At 42.1% G+C, this 18,790-nt stretch overlaps 2 protein-coding genes across 6 annotated transcripts; one reads left to right on the plus strand and one right to left on the minus strand.

Moving 5' to 3' along the window:
- Positions 1-331: 331 nt before the first annotated feature.
- On the minus strand, positions 332-2,518 carry thtpa (thiamine triphosphatase). The gene is made up of 4 exons (XM_083778750.1): positions 2,392-2,518; positions 2,123-2,192; positions 1,343-1,915; positions 332-827 (listed from the first exon to the last, which is right to left on the minus strand). The coding sequence occupies exons 2-4, from the start codon at positions 2,190-2,192 to the stop codon at positions 727-729; spliced, it is 744 nt and encodes a 247-aa protein (XP_083634876.1). The 5' UTR covers positions 2,392-2,518; the 3' UTR covers positions 332-726.
- A 661-nt stretch (positions 2,519-3,179) lies between these two features.
- zfhx2 (zinc finger homeobox 2) lies at positions 3,180-18,395 on the plus strand. 5 transcript variants are annotated; one of them, XR_014570014.1, is made up of 6 exons: positions 3,915-4,080; positions 5,861-6,019; positions 6,959-7,025; positions 8,528-12,687; positions 14,959-16,326; positions 17,256-18,395. XR_014570014.1 is itself a non-coding variant. In XM_083777588.1 (5 exons), exons 1-5 carry the CDS (start codon positions 3,289-3,291, stop codon positions 15,400-15,402), a joined length of 4,836 nt encoding a protein of 1,611 aa, XP_083633714.1. In that variant the 5' UTR covers positions 3,180-3,288; the 3' UTR covers positions 15,403-18,395. The 5 variants fall into 5 exon arrangements, 4 of the variants coding, with proteins under 4 accessions (XP_083633714.1, XP_083633715.1, XP_083633713.1 ...); XM_083777588.1 differs by lacking the exon at positions 3,915-4,080 and adding an exon at positions 3,180-3,294 and having other exon boundaries at positions 14,959-18,395; XM_083777589.1 differs by having other exon boundaries at positions 3,914-4,080; positions 15,010-18,395.
- The last annotated feature ends 395 nt before the right edge of the window (positions 18,396-18,790 follow it).

Consider the following 18,790-nt stretch of genomic DNA (forward strand, 5'->3'; position numbering starts at 1 on the left):
AACATTCGTAGGAGACTCACTCAGTAGGCCTAGTCTGGTCAAAGTATTCAAACTTTAAGTAAGTACTAACTTCAGTATAAGTTGTTTTTGAAGTTGTGTGAATACATTTTCCCCTTGCTAAGCTGAAGATCAATCATAGTAGCATTATGTTTAACTTGAGTGACTGGTTCAATAGGTACAATGTAAAACATCTCCATCCATTACCTCTACCACTGGCTAATTAGTCAGACAATCAGACTCATCTTAGTTGAGAGATTTTATTTTTAATACATCCCATTGGTTGAAAGCGGGTACCGCAAGTGCCAGTGGTTTCCCCTATGAGGAAATTTTAGAAAGGAAAAATAATTCAACAGCTGACTTAATTAAAAGCCAAGCTAGAATAGTGAGTAAAAGACAATCTACCTTCTTGGAAATCTAATGGCGTTTATACCTATTTATCTTTCAAAATGTAGTGTAGTAAAAGTCATAAGTTTCCAACAGATGTAGGCCAGACTCACTACTCGGGTATACTTCACTGTATATCATTGTTGTGGTAAAGAAAATACATTTACTTTAGTACTTCAGAATTTTCAACATTAAATTACATTTAAGCTATCATTTTTACACATTTTAATATGGATACAGACATATGACTACACTCCGCTATACAGAATCAAAATTGTGCATCAATTAAGAAATGTGCAGCTCATTGGGTCCTTTTTGCATTGTTTGACTCAATCAGATTTCTCACAAAATCTTTGCAGTTTGCAGTTTTGCATAATGCTCTGGGCAATATCTTTGAAGGTAGACATCCATTTTTCCTTGAACACGCTGATCCCCAGTCAGACCTGTGAATAAAAATAAACAAACACTGAGGTTATTATTAAAATAGTTATTAAGAGTTATTATTATTATAAATTATTACCCTTTATTATTGAAAGGGTTATTATTAGTACAGGTCAAGAGCACAGTTATTCATAAGCTAGTCTATTGCACTTCAGGTCATGTTCAAAGCACAAATTGTGCAAAGCACACAATGAAGCTATTTCTGTTTCACTATACTGCTTTTATTTACAAAACAATACAGTATTGTGTTATTAACACTTTTGAATACTTAAGTATTTTTTTAATGAAAGTACTCCAGTATTTTGAATCAGGTACAAATCTGACTGGGTAACTTTCAGTTGTAGTGGAGTAATATTTGACCACAGGTATTTATACTTTGACTTAAGTAATGGGGTTGTTTAGATCCCTCTCAAATAATATTAAGTGGAATATAATATTAGAGATGTGCCATTAGAGAAGTATTAAACTGGTCAGGTGGTTAAATACATACAGTTAAGGTTTAGTGTTTAGTGTTTACCCAGCTTTTGTGCCGTTTTCTCAATCTTCTCCATGGCAGGCTGCATGTCTTCTCCCTCAGGTACGATGACCTCTATCTCTCCGACACAGTAACCGAAGTCAGCCTTGTCAAGATCTATATGCACTTCTTCCTCAAGAGTGAATGAGCACCGCACTGTCGTAAACGCTGCAAAGCACACCAGATTCAGCTTGCTCAGCCAAGACTCATCTCCCTCTGAGGAGCTTTTCTCTGCTGTTTTAGGCCCATCATGGTCAGCTACCAGCTGCGTCTCCTCTTCTGTTACTTCCTCTGGCAGTTGACATGACATTTTGCCATCCCTGACACTGTCCTTTAAGACATATTTCACTCTCTGTTGAATTTCTGGCAGACTAGTCATCTCTAAGTAGCGAGAGCACAGTGCAGCCTGTTTAGGATGTTCTATTCCACTGTTCTCTGCCTTGCCGACTGTTGCTGTTGGACACTTCAGCTCCCAACAACCTCTGCGTTGACGCAGCCAGGTGTCTTTCAAAGTGAGAAAGAAATCCGGTGTGTCAAAGTACTTGTCATGAAACTGATGCTCACCAATACACACTCCTGGTTTAAAATAGAGATGCATTGTAGTTATATAGTTATTATAGAATGGTCTATAATAATAGCATAAAATGATGTATTTCATCAGAATAGATATGATATAGGAGACTAACAAACTTGATTGTTAATAAGAGGCAGTTTACATCACACATAGACCTATGTCTGACTGTAAGGATATGGGGACATGGCCTATGACATATGAAAACAAACCTCCAATGCCTTCCAATGTTTTCTGAATGTCAGCATCACATACAAATTTTCTCTCCACTTCCACACTCATCTGAAATTACACAATTTAACAGGGATCAATTAAATAACTGTCATTACATGCTGCCTGTTGTAATTGGTATTTGGTAGCATATACAGTAGGTACGCACAGCATCTGATACCATTACAAGTCAATGGATCCAGTCATTCAGTGCATCCTGAGCTCATGCACATATTACAGTGTTACAAGTTTACAACTGTAAAATACAGACCTTTAAATTCACAATTAGAAGTCCAAATTCACTCGACAAACACAAAACAATATATATATAAAATAAATCACTGGCTTAAGCAACAAATCATGTAAAGTCCAAACTATCAAACCGCGACAGGAATATATTTTACTCAGGCACAATAGAGACACCTATCACAGTATTCAGGACAATCATATCCTGTCTCAGTAACGGACAAGCGCATACAGATGGTGCATTTCTAATTATAATCCTCTCTGCTTTATAAACATGTATTATTCTGCACAGAGATTATATTGCCGTTGATGTACGCCACTTACTGCAGAAACTAGAAACGCATGTAAAATATTGTGTTGTTCATGTGCAATAACAGCGAAGCATCTGTGAAAACTGTGATATCGTCTATTCATCGCCGGATTACTTATGATTTCTGATTTATACTATTCCTGACGCAATCATTTAGGACAATAAGAGATTAATTTTGTTTCACCTTGGATGATGTAGGATTCCGCGCGGATTTCAATACTATAGATTATGTCTAATGCAGGTCACTTTCACCTTTACGTTATTCAATACGTTTTCCTTGATGATCTTGCTTTTTGATGATTCACTAAATTTAAGTCAACTATATTTCAAATCCCCTGATAGTATAATGATTATTAGTATCCATGATGTTACATAAGGAGATTTGATCATCCATCGTGTGTGAATGTCAGCAATCAGCCTGGGGGGGAGCTGTCGTGTGTTTACTAGACAGAAACAGGGGAAGGAGAAACGAGAGAGAGAGGGCGAATGAGAGGGAGGGGAGAACCAAGCCAGGGAGGAGGCGGAGGAGGTGGAGAGAGAGAAAGAAGAAAACTTTTCAGTCCCGAGGAGCGAGAGAGAGGGAAGCGTGCTACTGCTGGAGCCCGGGCGACCATGCAGGTAAACGCATTAGCTAATTGCTCTCCCCACAACTTAATTAAAACAACGATCGGTTTAATTATTGCGCCGACGTGGCCTGAGCGCAGTGGCCTGCTGATCGAGGGTCGATCGACCGACCACCGGGGGTGGATTGATGCAGCATTTTACTAATCCGATCCGTCACAGATTTCGAACATTAAAAATCCCAAAACTTTTTTTTTTCTCGGCTCTCCTTTTTTCTCCCCCCAGCCCTCCTCCACCCTCCCCCTCTCTTTCTGCACCACCCCCATCGCCGTCCTGTTCCATAAGAGAGGTACTAACTAGTCCCTTTTCCACACACAAGTAGCTTAGCATTTTTTAATTAATCTTCTTTTCGCCAATTACCCCCGCAACGAAACCCTTGTTTGGTTAGCATGTTGCACGCACCTACCTAGTTCTACCGATCGCGACTGTTTTGAAAATGTGTTGGAATGCTTTCACAACAACAACAACAATAATAACGGTGATTATAATAATGATAATCAAAGAGTAGGTGGGGGTCCCGCGGAAGGAAGGAACGCGATTGTGGGTGGAAGGGTTGTGAGGAGGTTGGTGTGTGTGTGTGTGTGTGTTTTTTCTTCCTATCAGCACACACATACACACATCTGCACGGACTCGGAGGAGCAGCAGATCATGCACGTACATGCATGCATTAATTAATTAAATGGCTTCGGTCCGTGCGTGTAGTTGTAGGCCTCGATGTTGGGGCGCTTGTTGCTGGCTGGATGATCGCTGTAGATGCCCGACTGGCAGCACACATCCACCGGGGTGAGGAACGACTCTAGGCCGGTGTCGCTTGACCAAAAAAAAAACGATCTACAAGCTAACACCGCGGCGCGTTCGCAACGCGTCGTTAGCTTGTAGATCTGTTCTATTTTGCTTTTTTTTTTGTCAAGCGCAGTAGTTTATTAATCAAGCTTTTCATACTTAATTGTATTTGTATTTCGTCGTCGTGCGACATAAACTACGTATTTTCAAACTAAAAGTGTCGACGTGACGCGTGTCGACACTCGTTCGTCCGGAAAACGCGACATTTCTGTCGAAAAAACGTTACATTTCATAAGGGAGCCTTTATTAGTGTGGAGACTTGTTTGAGGAGGGGACGTTAATTACCCTGCTGCTTGCTGCTGCTGCTTTGCTAACAGGCTAGCTAGCAAAGAAGTGCCACGACTGTTATGAGGTTAAGCCATTTTGTTTATTAATTAAACCAGCCTTTTGGCTTTTTGCGGAGAAGCAACAGCGTGGTAAGTGAGATGTTAAACTCGTGTTTGAGCAGTTTTGGATGTTTGTGGTTGTTATGGTAATTAACTTCGTCAGTAAATGAGCTACTAAGAAGCAGCGTTTTGTGGAACACCACTGTAATGCGACGCTGAGGCAACCTAGCTTGCTAGCTAATTGATTCATCACTTGGTTCGGCATGATAGCTAATTAGACCGCTCGTTAATTAGCCAGCTCGGTAGTGTTAGAGTGGTCATATTTGTTGCATCTTTTGTGTTTTTCATTGGGAGTGTCGGAATGAGCATCTTGTACACAATCTGTAACGTTAATGTTTGGAGTTATTTTGGAGATTTCGCTAGCTTGCTAATTGGCATCATGACGAGGAAGTGATCAGGATCTGTGTTGGTCTCTCATGAGGACATTTTTACGCCCATTAAATCCATGTTGCAGATTTATTTATGAGCAGTTACTGTATGGTAAGATCGTTATTCACTCCACACGGAACGATCCACACCGGCAGGCTGTATGATTTGGATGATTTATTAAATTGCATGGAAGGTGTTTCACAATCGGAGGCATGCTGCAGGCTTCGCTACGGTCATGTATGCATGCAGCAACCGTGACCTCAGATAGTCTTATTAAAATGCGTTAAGGCTGTAATAATCAGGAACACTTGGACATAATTGCTATATTTTGAGACCATACTCGTTGTACAGTAGGTACAACCAGAGATTGTGTTATATGTTTAGGAGTGTTGGCCTATAGTTGCATGCACTTTTCTAACACAATGTATCTGCTTTTTGTATAGAAGGTAGTGCTATACAGTATTGAAGATGTTATGTATGCTCTTTTTGGGGCTTTAAATTAAGTTAGTTTTCAAATGAAAAGTCCATGCAATCATTACAATGAGGTGTAATTTGATACTGTGGTTGCTGACAGGGGGGAAACTCCCTATAAAAGGTGGTTATGGCTGAAATCAAGACTGTCTGTATTTTCATAGTTCTGTGAAGCTGGATCAGGGTTTCGCTTAACAAGGAATGCATTTTCCCCTGTCGCATTTTCTCTACCATCTGTGCCATTTTACTCCTATACAATATGGGCTATTAATGCAAAAAGTGTCATAACATTCTCACAGCAAACGCATCTGGCAGCACATTGTGGATTTGAATCATCAAATTTTGCAGTGTGAAAAACGATTAACAATCGTGTTGTTTTTGTTTACTTGTGTTGTAATAGTACTCATTACTTTGTTCTTCTGTGTAATAACTGAATGCGTTTGGGATAAAGGGTTTTATGTTGCCTTATCTTTCATTTTATATTTATTGGCCAGGAGGAGTCTGGAGAGTCTGTGATCAGCGACAGCAGCGGGGTGGCGAAGTGGCTGTGCCCCCTGTGCCAACAAGGGCAACCAGACCGGTCGTCTCTATCTCTGCATCTCAGTGAACAACACAAAGTACTTCCTAACTGCGTAGACAAACTGATGGACATTGTAAGTACACAAGGACAAAATATCACACCAGTTGTAGTCCCTTTTTTATAGTTTGACACTGATGAGCGGCAAAACCAATATGCAGAATACATAGAGCTCATGAAAGGTAAAACTCTGAACAGAAAGTGTTGCATCAATATAAAGCAAATTCTAGCACTGTATTTAGTGTTTAATGTCTTAGATTAAGTTATCAATCAAGAAGCATTGTTTTTAAGCATGTTGAAGCTAATTATTTCATTGTAATTCAGTAATATGAAAATCTGTAACTACAAAGTAATTTGTAGTGTAACGACTCCCGAGTGCACGCTTGAAAATATGCAGATACAAATAATAATCAGTACTCACAAACCTAGTCTTTAAAATGATTTATATCAAGTGCACAGCAGTAGACAGTCAGACAAAGGTATTTCAGCCTTCAACTGCGTCTTACTCTGTCTTAATTCAGTAATATGATTAATTTATGCTTTGGATTACCCAGGCAGGTCTCAAATCTTTGATAGAAATATTAGCTGACACTTAAAACTTACAGAACCTGGAAGTGTCTTCAGTTAAAACGATCACCAATTTTAGAGCCTTGTTTTGAACCCATTCTGGGCGGGAACCCCTTTTTGTGTTAGCATTATGTTATGCTTTAGCTATTGAAAAATAGCAGATCTACAAGCTCATAGCACACCACCGAGTGGCACTCTACAAACTTGTAGGTCTGCTATTTTTGAAAAATCTAAGACATTTTTAGAATCTGATCTCAGGTCAAAATGGGTTAATATTAAGTGTCAAATTAAAGGCTGGGTCAGGTTGCACTGTAACATTGCTATGCTTCAATGAGTCACACCAAGCTGACTGATAGGATTCACCTTTATGTGAAAAGATAAGTTATATTTATGATTTCCCTTTTTCACTGTCGAAATCCCATTGATGTTTTCCCTCCCTTTTTATCAGGCCGTCGCTAAGTCTAAACAATGTGCCAGTGGCGAGGTTGAGGACACGGATGCTCACAATACCACAGGTTAGTGAGAGGTATCTACAAACAAGTCAGAAATGTGTCCTTTGCTAAACCCCACCCCAAAAGCGATTGTCCAATGCCAATCCAAATAGTTTAGAAACCGTTGCTAAGGAAATGGCCAGCTTCCATCACCTCATAGCTGTCAGTGTTATTTTGCATGGCTGTGTTGTTGAACACATACACAGCTTAACGTCGTGGGAAAAACGTCACGACTGACCCAACCTGGTGATGGCAATAATAGTACTAATCACTGTACTAAGTCTTACGGTGCATTACATGAAAACTCCTGTCGGACGGTTGTTAAAAGTTGATTCAGTTGGATACTGTTTCTTCTTTTCATTTCATTTCATATATATATATATATATATATAAAATGTATCATCCGCATTATAACTGTTGCAAAAATGGGAGGTGGTGGGTCAGTTCAGAATAAATTGATTGATTGAAAATTGTATTCACAGTATGTAGAATGGGTACAGTTCAACGAAAGCACAGGTTTACAGCAGGGTCCTCCATTTTCAATTCATCAGAACATTTAAAGACGTACAAATATACACTTCTATGCAAAAAAGTAAGGGAAAGACGAGTACAGTATGGGAAAAAGGGGGGGGGCACCTTTTACAGGTACCAGTCTCGAATTGCAGCCGCCCGGAAGTGCTCTTTGAGAGTGGTTTTGAAGGAGTCTAGCCGGGATTAACATTTCTTAATGGCTGTTGGTAGGGCGTTCACGGAAATAATTAGTAAATACGTTTAGCTGAAATTTATTAAACCAAAAACAAAATCTAACTCAACAACAACAATACGCACTTAAAAAAACAAAACAAAACGGCCTCAAAAGGTACTAAATCAATTAGTGTCCAATTAGTCAGGCTGGATTACCGGCCTAGGTGCCTGGACCGTTCAGCCAGCGAGAGATAGCAGCAGTTGAGTACATACTTCACAATATGTGTGTGCGTGCGTGCATGTGTATGTTGAGGTAGTGGTTGCATTAGTCCAGAATCAGTGGAAACGGAGTAGTGGGAGAGCTGCTAGAGAGTTCCGCTTCCTGACAGCCTGATGACACTTTGAAGCTCTTGCTACTGAAATGATTGATTATGGACAGCTTGCCATCGCAGAGTGGGTGGGGCTTGGCGAAGGGTCAATTGTTTGACCGATTTTATGTTTTAGCATTTAAGAAATTAGACTTGGCAACACGTAGTAGAAATACTATGTTCTACAGACAGACAATATAGGGAAAATAAAGGAGACACATAATGATATGGATGAATGAATATATATTGCATTTGTTATATATATATATATATATACTGTATATAATTAGATTAATTATAATAAATGTAACATTCCTTAGTTGTATTTGTTAGTAAATAGTAAACATTGATTAGAACTACAGTGCTTGATGTTTGAGCTGGCATGAATTTGCGTCTGAAAGCCTTAAATCTTATTAAATTAGTTGTTCTGTTTACCACAACATAACAGTTGAGTGCATTATTTTTACTCTTCAGAAGCTGCCCTCCAACAAGTGAAGCATGGTGAAGATTCAGAACCCTGCCAAACTGAGAACTCACACGCTGTCCAGCAGCCTAAAGACAAAGTGATGGAGGTGTGTGGACAAGGTGCGACAGAACAGGGGGCAGGTGGAGCTCAACCAGAGGAAGGGAATCAACCCACAGGTGAAGCAACGCAGCAAAACACAACGGAAAATGCAGCGATGGCAGAAGCCAACGCAACCTCGGTGGATAAAAATGTAGTACCTCCAAAGGTTACCCGGTCATTTAAATGTACCGCCTGTCACGAGGCGTTTCTGTCCAAGACAGCTTTGAGTGTTCACTACTCCTCTGACACCCACATTCAACAGATGAAAACAGGCGGCGAGACCAACCAGAATGTCGTGATTCCTGTTCTGGCTCGGCCGTTCCTGTCCAACAAGCCCTATCAGTGTGCTGTGTGTCGAGTCTCCTACAATCATGCCATCACCCTCGAGAGCCATATGAAGTCTGTTTTACACCAGACCCGGAGCAGAAATGCTGCCAATGCCGCCGCAGCTAGTGGGCGTTTGGGGAGCAGCAGCAACAGCGTTCCAAGCCCAGCAGTGGGCACTCCGGTGTGCGGAGCCTCACAGCTACTCACCACAACAAACTCCTCTGCTCCTGGGAGCCTGATGGTGACTGCCAAAGAGGGGAAGCAGGTCCCAGCATCGGCAGCAGCCCCCTCCCTCCTCGCCTCCCCTGTGGCCTCGGCTCAGGCCGTCTCTGCTTTTCTCACCCTCCTTACGTCTAGTCCCGGCTCCGTATCACACTCCCTCGTCCCTTCCCTGTTTGCGGCTGGCGCAGCTCCCAGTGTGGCCACTCCCCAGCTGGTTCCTCAGCCTCAGATGCTCATGCCCTTGATCCTCAACGGGCTCCAGGCCCAAACCCAGCAGAGCCAGGAGAACCAGCAAGGACAACTCCTGGCCCAGTGTGTGCCATTACTAGGTCTTAGCCCGGCCCAACAAGCCCTTGTAGCCCAAAGACTCAATAGCTTACAGAACCAGGGGCCCACTGTTGGAGTCCAAGAAAAGACACAGTCCTGTGTGGAAGAGCAAAAAGAGGTGGACGGAAGAAGTGAGGAGGAGCATGTCAAGCAGGAGGATAAGGCGGTAAAAGAGGAGAGTAAAATGGTTAAAGAGGAGGTCAAGGTTGAGGACGGGGACAATCGGCCTGTGGTGGGTGTTAAAAGAGAGAGAGGTGAGGAAGAAGAGACTAAGGAACTGATGAGCAAAATTATTAAGCTAGAGAAAGATAGAGAGGAGGGGAAGATGGAGGGGGCAGATGGAGATAGCACAACGGACAGTTTGACAGATCAGTCGGGGCTAGATGGAGGAGATAAAGCAGCTATCCTGAGCACCTCCCCGACGGCAACAGAGAAAAGCTTCCGCAATAAGAACCTTTCACCTTCTACGTCTGTACGAAGCTCAAGCCTCAGCCCTGTACATTTAAACCTTACACTTAGCCTGGATTCTACCCCACAGAAATCACAAGCAGGCACAAGCCCTAGCGGCTCAGTTGACTCCCTGAAAACCAGCCCGTATAAGAGCACCTCCAATTCCCCAGACCACCCTCGTCATAATAGAAAGGGGCGCAACATTTCTCCAGGCCCGCCGATACTGTCAGAGTTCCAGTCGGAGGTATTGTCAGCGTTCTTTGAGTCCCGCAGTGAGGAACATGCTGCCAGCCCTCCTTGTGAGGACTGTGAGGCACTGGGCAGAGAGGTGGGCCTCACTGAGGAAGAGGTACGCAGGTGGCTATGCCAAGCACGCAACGCCCAAGTGAAACGGAGAGCAATGGGATCAGAGCACAGTAGGGACAGAGCAGGTCTCGCCATGCACATCCAAGTTGAAGGTTTAAATAATGACTTTGATGAGGATGAAAGTTCACTGATAATAGCGGAAAGTGAGGATGGAGCTGAAGCCTCCAGCAGTCAGGTAATTGATTTGTCTAGTAGTAGAAAGAAGAGAAAAGAGAAGGCTGTTGGGAGGAATAGCCTCCCAGGAGACACCTGTTTGACCTCCGATTCTGAGACTGAAGAAGTGTACACATCTGTCATTGTGTCTGATGATGAAAGTCAGAATGGGTCCTTGAAGGAGGGGCCCAACAGCCCTGCGAAAGACGAAGCACAGCGGGAGCCTGCCGGCAATAAGGGCCCCAGTGGGGGGAAGGTGCTGCGCTCCACCACCGTGTTCCTCTCTGATGCGGAGGACGAGTATGAAGAGGAGGATGCCGGAGGAGGTCAGAGGGCCAATCTGAAAAAGAGAAAGCTGGAATTTGAACGGGAAGCAGTGGAGGTCAAAAAGGAAAGGCAGGATCCAGATGTGGATCTGGAGTTGGAGGCCCAAGGGGATCCTCCAAGCACTCAGACCCACTCTATGGACCACACAGGGCTTCCAAGTGGCATGCTCCACTCCCTCCCCCTCTCTCTGTCCCTCGCTCCGTTTTCTGCACAGTTTCTCAGTCCCTATGTCCTCTCACTTCCTCCCTCCATATTGGGAGATAAATTGCCCACCTTTTCCAACCCGCCAAATATAACGCGCTTTGCTGAGCCTCTCATCACGCAGTCTCTTTCTTCCCATGGCCAAATCGCCCATTACCTGTCCAATGGAGGTGATTGTGAATCAGCTTTGGACCTTAGCATAGGAAAAAGGAGCACTTCTTCCTCATCCTCGACCTCCATGGTCGACAGGACATTGTTGCAGAAGGGACGTCTTCTGGACGGCCTGGGTCTGAGGCCCACATCCAAAGGCCTGGTGGTTGTCCAGGTGAAACCTGATGGCTCAACCACTACATCTTCCAACAGCAGTCTGAACTGCAATAGCTTGAACAAGTCAAGTATTTACATGAGGGCAGCAGAGAAAATGAACGCAACATTGATGGAGAGGGAAAGGGAGAGGGAGAAGGAGAAGGAACAGCAGCAGAGGAGGTCAAAGGGCAGAAGGTATCGGGACATGAGGCGTTCCAGGACCATCATCCAAGCTGACCAGCTTGATATTCTCTATGGCTGCTACTTCAAAGACCCCAACCCTGGGAAACACGAGTTTGAGCAGATTTCGGAATGGGTCCATCTTCCAAAGAAGGTTGTCCAGATTTGGTTCCAGAACATGAGAGCAAGGGAACGCAAGGGCGAGGTGCGATTCATCAGCGATGGAACCCTGGCGGCGCTGGGAAAACCGCTCATCAAGTTCACCTGGCCTCTTTCCAAACCCATATTCTCCCAAAAACCTTCCACCACTACCAACAGCAGCCCTGGGAGCATCACCACTACTCCCATGGCCCGCACACTCATAAAGACGGAGAAAGAACCTGTGGAAATGGGCAGACTACTGGATGTGGTGAAAAATGTAACCCCAGTTCCCATAAAGCCTAAGGAGGTCGTCTCTTCTGCCACGATCTCTCCTGTGAGCTGTGTTGCCTCATCAGTGCCAAAGATAAAACTCGAAACCACCAGCAACCTCACTATGGTCAAAATTGCCCCCAAAATGAACACGCCCATCCTCCTTGCAACCCCCAAGGAGCTCTTGCCCATTGCCCCTCGCCCAGTCTTGAAGGTGAAGCTAGAAGAGGAGAGTGAGGATGACAAAATGGATGAAGAGAAAGACGGTGAAAGAGAAACGAGGCCCGTCCCAGGAGCCACCAACCGCATGGTACCCAAAATCCCCACCACGCCTATCAACAACAAGCCCCCCGCCACAGCAATGGTGCAACAGAAACAAAACGGACTTAACTACTGGACCCCCAAGGGTTCTTTTAAGATCAATACGCTATCAAGAGAACAGCTGGCTCTTCCCATGCACAATGTCCCATCTCGCACAATCCCCCCTCCTCCGACCCCTAGCATTGCACCAGTTAGCCCAAATATACCCAGCAAAGTGGCCAGTCCCACCACCCCGGCCATGGCTAAATCCAGCCCTACGGAGAACAGCTTCCACTCTTGCAGCCGCAGACCACGCACACACCTTTCCTGCCTGCAGCTGTCCATCTTGCAGTCTTGTTATGAGACCTGCGCCCACCCCAACGCCATGGAATGTGAGGCCATCGGTACGGAGCTGAGCCTACCACTCAAGGTGGTGCAGATCTGGTTCCAGAACACCAGGGCAAAAGAAAAGCGCTGGCGACTGCAACAGGAGAAAATGGTAGGTGTAGTGCTTTAAATGCGCACAGTAATGAGTTATTACAAAAAGTTATATTGGAACAATATACCAAACATTTTTTCTAAAATCTAGATTTCTGCATACAGTCAGCTTTGTTAACTGCATTGTCACTTAATGGCACATAACAGCAATAAGTTATTACAAAAAGTAATTAGAATATTAGACTATCCCACAGGGGGAAATCAGTCGCCCAGAGGCGGCACAGCAGTTATGGTTACATGTAACTAATTATAAGAAAAAGTACTACAGTAGAAACGAAAGAAAAGAAAGACAAGATGCTAATAAAAATACTGCAGAGCAAACAAGGATACAAAATAAGGTGTATACAGTCAATCAATCTCGTCATAAGAAAGACAAGAGAAATAAAGTCCAACAATGCAAAGCCAAACGATATTGGAACGAGAAGTAAACATTCTGCATTGTTTTCCCCCTGTACCTTAATTTGTCTAAAATATTCAGCACAGGTTTTTCTCTCTTTCTCTGGGCAACCAGGTCTTTTGATCAGTATGGGCTTAAAGGACAACTTTAGTTTTTTTCAACCAAGGTTCATGTTTTAGGTTGTTATTAGAGAAACTAAAAGGTGAGTGTTAATTTTCTTTCATTTGCTGCTTTCTTTCGTTTTGGGGATTTTAGCAGTTTTTGACAGGGGGGCGGGGGCATTCGAGCATGGGGCTAAATATGTATTTTTTAATCAAATGTGATGGTGATTTATTTATTTATTATTTACTATAGTCCTAATAAACCCCAGGAAATTACATCTGGCCACAGAAGATCACATGATCTACTGAATGTGAAGGTAGCCTACTGGGGGAAGGCTTATACTGTGTGTATAGGCTCAATATGTCAGTTTGTCACATTCAATAGATCCTGTGATCTTTTGTGGCCAGATGTAATTTCTTGGGGTTTATTAGGACTATAGTAAATAATAAATCACCATAATATTTTGTAAAAAAATACATATTTAGCCCAATGCTCGAATGCCCCCGCCCCCCTGTCAAAAACTGCTAAAATCCCCAAAACGAAAGAAAGCAGCAAATGAAAGAAAATTAACACTCACCTTTTAGTTTCTCTAATAACAACCTAAAACATGAACCTTGGTTGAAAAAAACTATAGTTGTCCTTTAAGTTGACAATTTGTAAACACAAACATAATATTTCTTTTTATGTCAAACAGCCTATTATTTTTACCTTAAGGGCAGCACCCTTAATGATATTTGTTTGTTTTAACATCATTGCCATATGGAGTGTAGAATGTTCAGTAACAGATCTTTTCCCATGGACCAAAGCGTGTGCCTCACCATCTTCTGCTATTTTTGGGTGGGAAACAAATTTCATCCAATCAAGAGGCAGAATCCATTTATCAGCTTGGATTGGATACAATTGGTATCTTGACCAGAAAATGTGTTTTCTTGGGATGGTGATGATCCTGTTACTGAAAAACTATAGAACTGTTTCTCAACCAATGGTCGGCATCATTTACAGGTGGACCATGGGGGAAGAAAAAATATATATATATGTATTTATTTATATAATATTGTAATTGTGCAATACTGGCACACAACTAAGGCCATAAGAAGGCCATTCATGTTAAATGTGAATGCATATTATATCATGTGGGGTGGTCCTTCAGGATTGTTTGAAATATGCTACTGGTACATGAGCTCAGAAATGTCATTGCTTCATAGCAATGATAAAGAGCTATTTTCTATTTTTCTTGCATACAAATCTGTAGAGATATATGCATACGAGTTTCAAACATAAAAGGAAAATATAAAACGAGGAAGTATACACTTATACATAACACACAAACATCCATGTACAATTATACATTCTTAAACCATAACCCGTTCCTACCCCACCCAGCCCATCTTCTGCCGAACCCCACAACCTGCAATGAGTCAGATCTTTGCAGGAGTGCAGAAGTCCATAAAGTGGCATATATCTATGCATTATTGTATTTAAAACTTATTTTAACCCCAGGCAATTGCACCACTTTTAATATTAAATGATTAGCTATTAGCTATATTCTGTGTTTGCATTATTTGGATCTGCAGCAAAGTCGTGGATATGTTTGTTCACTGTCACCTTGGCTGGCAATGGTGTCACTCCAACCTTATAAATGACAAAGTAGATCACATGGCAGAAATGTTTGCCCACCCCTGAACCTGACGCAACAGGATTACACCAAAGAAAAAGCTACCTAAAACTCACTTTTCGCTCTCTACCTCACTCCTCTTTCCCTCCTCTTCACAGTCGCCTGTGTCAGGGGGGAAAGTGGACATGAGCTCGGGGAGCTACCTACAGTACAACGCCCTCAGAGCCAACCGACCCATCCTGCCAAAGCCAGTGCAGCTGACGGTTATCGAATCCGTGGCCCCTTCCGTGGCGGGCCAGCCCCCAACATCGCCAAAGGAGACCCTGACTGGTCGCTGCGAAGTCTGTAACATCACCTTCGAGTCCAGAGCAGCGGCCAGATCCCATGTGTTCTCTCCGCGACATCTGGCCACCCTGAGAACCACTAACTTTGGCCAGCCTGCGACACTCAACAAGAATGGAACCAGCAGTGGTGGACCTGGTGGCACCATCCCCGGGTCACAGATCACACTCTCCAGTCCGATCTCCAGTTCTGGTGGTGGTTCTGTAGGTGAGACTGTCGTCCAATCACCTCCATCACAAGCGACTACCAGCAGCAGCTAAGACTTGGATCAGGATTGATCTACAATTAACTCTTCCTTGCACCCATTTGGGCTCCTCAGATTTTAAGAAACACATTTTTGAGCACTAATCCTCAAACTATTTCTCTCCCTGCACCGGCTATCCCCTTGCTTCCCCTTAACTGACTGAACAACTGATGTCTGACAATGGAGTTCACCCGCTTCCTATACAACAGACTATAACCACACTGCTTCATTCAACAGCTCTCAGATGAATGATGAACATGTCCCAAACTAGGGCTGCACAATTAACTGAAAGTAATCAGAAAAAGTGATTTTGTTTCACAATTATGTAACCGTTAAGCTATATAATGAATTCAAACATCTTATCTGGCATCTCACCTTCATTTCCTCACCATTAAACAAGGGTTAATAACCAACACTGTACAACCCATCTTCCCATCCACCAGACTCACAATGGGAAAGGAATGCATTAAGAATATAAAATCTTTTTCCACCAAAAATAATCATAATATAAATCATAACCGTGCAGCCCTATCCCAAGCCCTAAATCCACCACCCTTTGAAACATTTTTGGTCCAAGGCCTGTGGTTATATTACCTTCCTTATGAGAACTTCTCATTTCTAGTCCCTCAACTTGCCATGCTTGTTGTCCTACAGTACTTATCCTGAAGACTGATGCAAAATGTAATAATATTCTTGTCTTTGGAAGTGGCCATTTGACATTGGGCCTGGCACACTTTTTGGGGGACAAGGAGAGTAGATTCACCAAGAGTCTCCTATGGAATCATGCTACTTTCTCCTTTACTGCAAAATTTGCTTTGGATATAAGTCGAGTGGATTGATCCAGCGGGAGAGGAGCGAAAATGTTCTTCACCAGTTCATTAGCTAATAGACATCATGGTCTGAAAGAGCATTGTATGTCTACTCACTTGGGATTTTGAAGGTACTTTAACAAGAAATAGGGCTGTTCACACTTTCCCAAATATGGGTCTATGTTCTAATGTTCACTGTTTTCATGACAATCCAAATAGACAGGGAAAAATGAGAGGAATGCTGAGGAAGGTAGTTTATTTGACAGCACTTTGACACATTTTACTTGTATGAAATGTTTTTAAGCATTCTAATGCTGTGTCTGTTTATGGAAAGACACGCTAGTGCATGTTGGATGCCTTAATATAAATTACAAGTTCAATTGATTATTTGTTTCCCTCTTTTGCTAGTCGATCGAGAACATGCTTTAGCTGCTTGTGACTGTACCATTGTACAAGAAGCATTTGTGCATACAAATGAAGAGTTCTATTCCAGAATGCTATGCATCCATTTTGGGGTTTCAATTTGACCAGAATTTCACCATTCCATAAAATCCATATCTAGAATATATTGGAACCTGACTGCAACGGTGTTGGTGTTTTGTCAGCCAAAATCTTCAGTAAACAACTAATGTACTAATCTAATCTCTACCCATTTATCGCTCTGAATGAGACAATGCCATGTTTCCAAACGACAAACTGGTCTAATTTTGGAATGGAACTCCTCAAACATCTAAATCTGATTACAAGTATTTTTCAATATTAGAGCTGTGCCGAATACTTGACAGCCTTAAAAAGGGGAAATATTACTAAGCATATTAATTGAAACCGAAAGTGCTCCTCATCTAATGTTTGCAAATAAATTAAATGGCTATTTTACTCCTGTTTGAATAGGGTCCATTCACAGCCTGACCACTTTAATTTGATGAATTCATTGGGATTTCTTTTTGTCATGAATAGTGTATGTGTGAAACAGGAAAATAACTACTTGGCTCAATGTATAGATTTTTATATCTAGAGTTAATACAAGCAAATGCTATAAACTGACATACTTTTTTTTTAGGTCAAGCCAAACATGCAGAGATACTGGGAGCAGGGTTTGAAAGGGTTTGTCTCTTGTGTGTTTTGTTCCCCTTGTTTGGTTTTGTCTCGATACATAATTGCTAATTCTGCTTATGTACCTGCTGGGAAATGAGATGCAACAATGTCTAATAGACATGCTAGACAGAGGGGGGTATTATTCTCCAGTAGCCTTATGGGATTATGGGTACTCAAAGTCTAAGAAGCAAATTGGGAAATTGACTGAGAGCTATTATAAGATGGTGCTGTTTTGAAGGAGATGCTATACTAAAGACGTTTTCCTTCAGTTTAAGTTGTATATTATTAATGTTACTATCAATAGTTCTAACAAAAATGCAAAACTAAAAAATAAACTTTTTGTAAAGAAATATATTAAGAAAGAAAACCTGATTATTCCAAAGTAATCCTCCCTTTGCTTTCTGTCATTTGAAAAACCAAAAAGCAATCTGAGGTTGACAGAGACCTAGAGAGGCGTTTCTAAATGCAAATTGTAAAGGACATCCCATGGCTCAACACTTGTGCCAATCCACTTGGTATGTTTTTTTTTTTTTCTTTTTTAATCTCTGCTTGGGGGGGAAAAAAGACGCACAGCCGTCTCCACAACAGCACAGAAAATACTTTGTTTTTAACAATTTGGAAATGGAAAAAGTGCTACAAACAATGGCCTTTAATTGGGAATTCACAATTGGTGTCAGAAGCATGGTAGCTAGTGTCTAAAACACAGAATTGGATTGCGGTGTTTGAGCCTCATGACTGGGATTATACACAGACACTGTTGCACTGTCCAAGGTAGATAGGTTTTTATGGAGATCTGCTTTTTATTCTTTAATCATGTTCCATTGTCACTTTGATTCTCACTATTGTTATAACTATACTACTTATCCTATTCTCATTACTACTTTCATCACTGTTTTGATTATTGATCCATAACGGTTTTTAATGCCACCACTTTGCTCAAAAAACAAGTTTGGTATTGGTATGAATATTGAACAAAAATGGTGGCTGTGTTATTGTTAGTTTTGATTAAGCTTTTTTTCCCCCTCACTGTACCTGCTTTTTTGTTTGATCTCCATTCTGCTTTCTTTGATATACAGAAAGAAATAAAATCCATTGAACAACAAAATCTGATCTGTGCAACTGCAATGTCATGGAGATTAGTCAAATGTAATGAATTTATAATGTAGATTTTTTCTTTTCTTTTTTTACTGTAAACTGTACTGCAGGCAATGTGCTTTTATATTTTCACAGAAAGGTCACCAAGGTGGCACTAGAGAAGTCAATTTGGCAGTCTGTATAATGTGCTGGGAATTAATTCACTCGACAAATGGCAGTCTGCCGTGTAATTGATTGACAGCAAACTGATCAAAGTAATGCTATTAGGTGCGCCCATGATAGCAGAAAACCCGGAATGTTAACGCCTCTTGTCCAATACGAGCCACCGACACAGAAAAAAGGCGGGTCTAGAGTCGCCCGTTGGCCAATAGGAGCTCCCGTTTACGGCTGCAGTGAGCAATAAGC

The sequence above is a fragment of the Protomyctophum parallelum genome (genome assembly GCF_964188405.1).
Source record: "Protomyctophum parallelum genome assembly, chromosome: 12".
In the NCBI taxonomy this organism is placed as follows: Eukaryota; Metazoa; Chordata; class Actinopteri; order Myctophiformes; family Myctophidae; genus Protomyctophum; species Protomyctophum parallelum.

Bases quoted from the DNA above. Each gene is read 5' to 3' on its own strand.
- thtpa (XM_083778750.1), bottom strand. From the start codon at position 2,192: ATGAGTGTGGAAGTGGAGAGAAAATTTGTATGTGATGCTGACATTCAG. The intron at 1,916-2,122 runs GTTTGTTTTCAT...ATTTTAAACCAG, and splicing joins AACATTGGAAGGCATTGGAG to GAGTGTGTATTGGTGAGCAT. The intron at 828-1,342 runs GTAAACACTAAA...TTTTATTCACAG, and splicing joins GAAAACGGCACAAAAGCTGG to GTCTGACTGGGGATCAGCGT.
- zfhx2 (XM_083777586.1), top strand. From the start codon at position 4,051: ATGCCCGACTGGCAGCACACATCCACCGGG. The intron at 6,020-6,958 runs GTAAGTACACAA...CCTTTTTATCAG, and splicing joins TAGACAAACTGATGGACATT to GCCGTCGCTAAGTCTAAACA. The intron at 7,026-8,527 runs GTTAGTGAGAGG...TTTACTCTTCAG, and splicing joins GGATGCTCACAATACCACAG to AAGCTGCCCTCCAACAAGTG.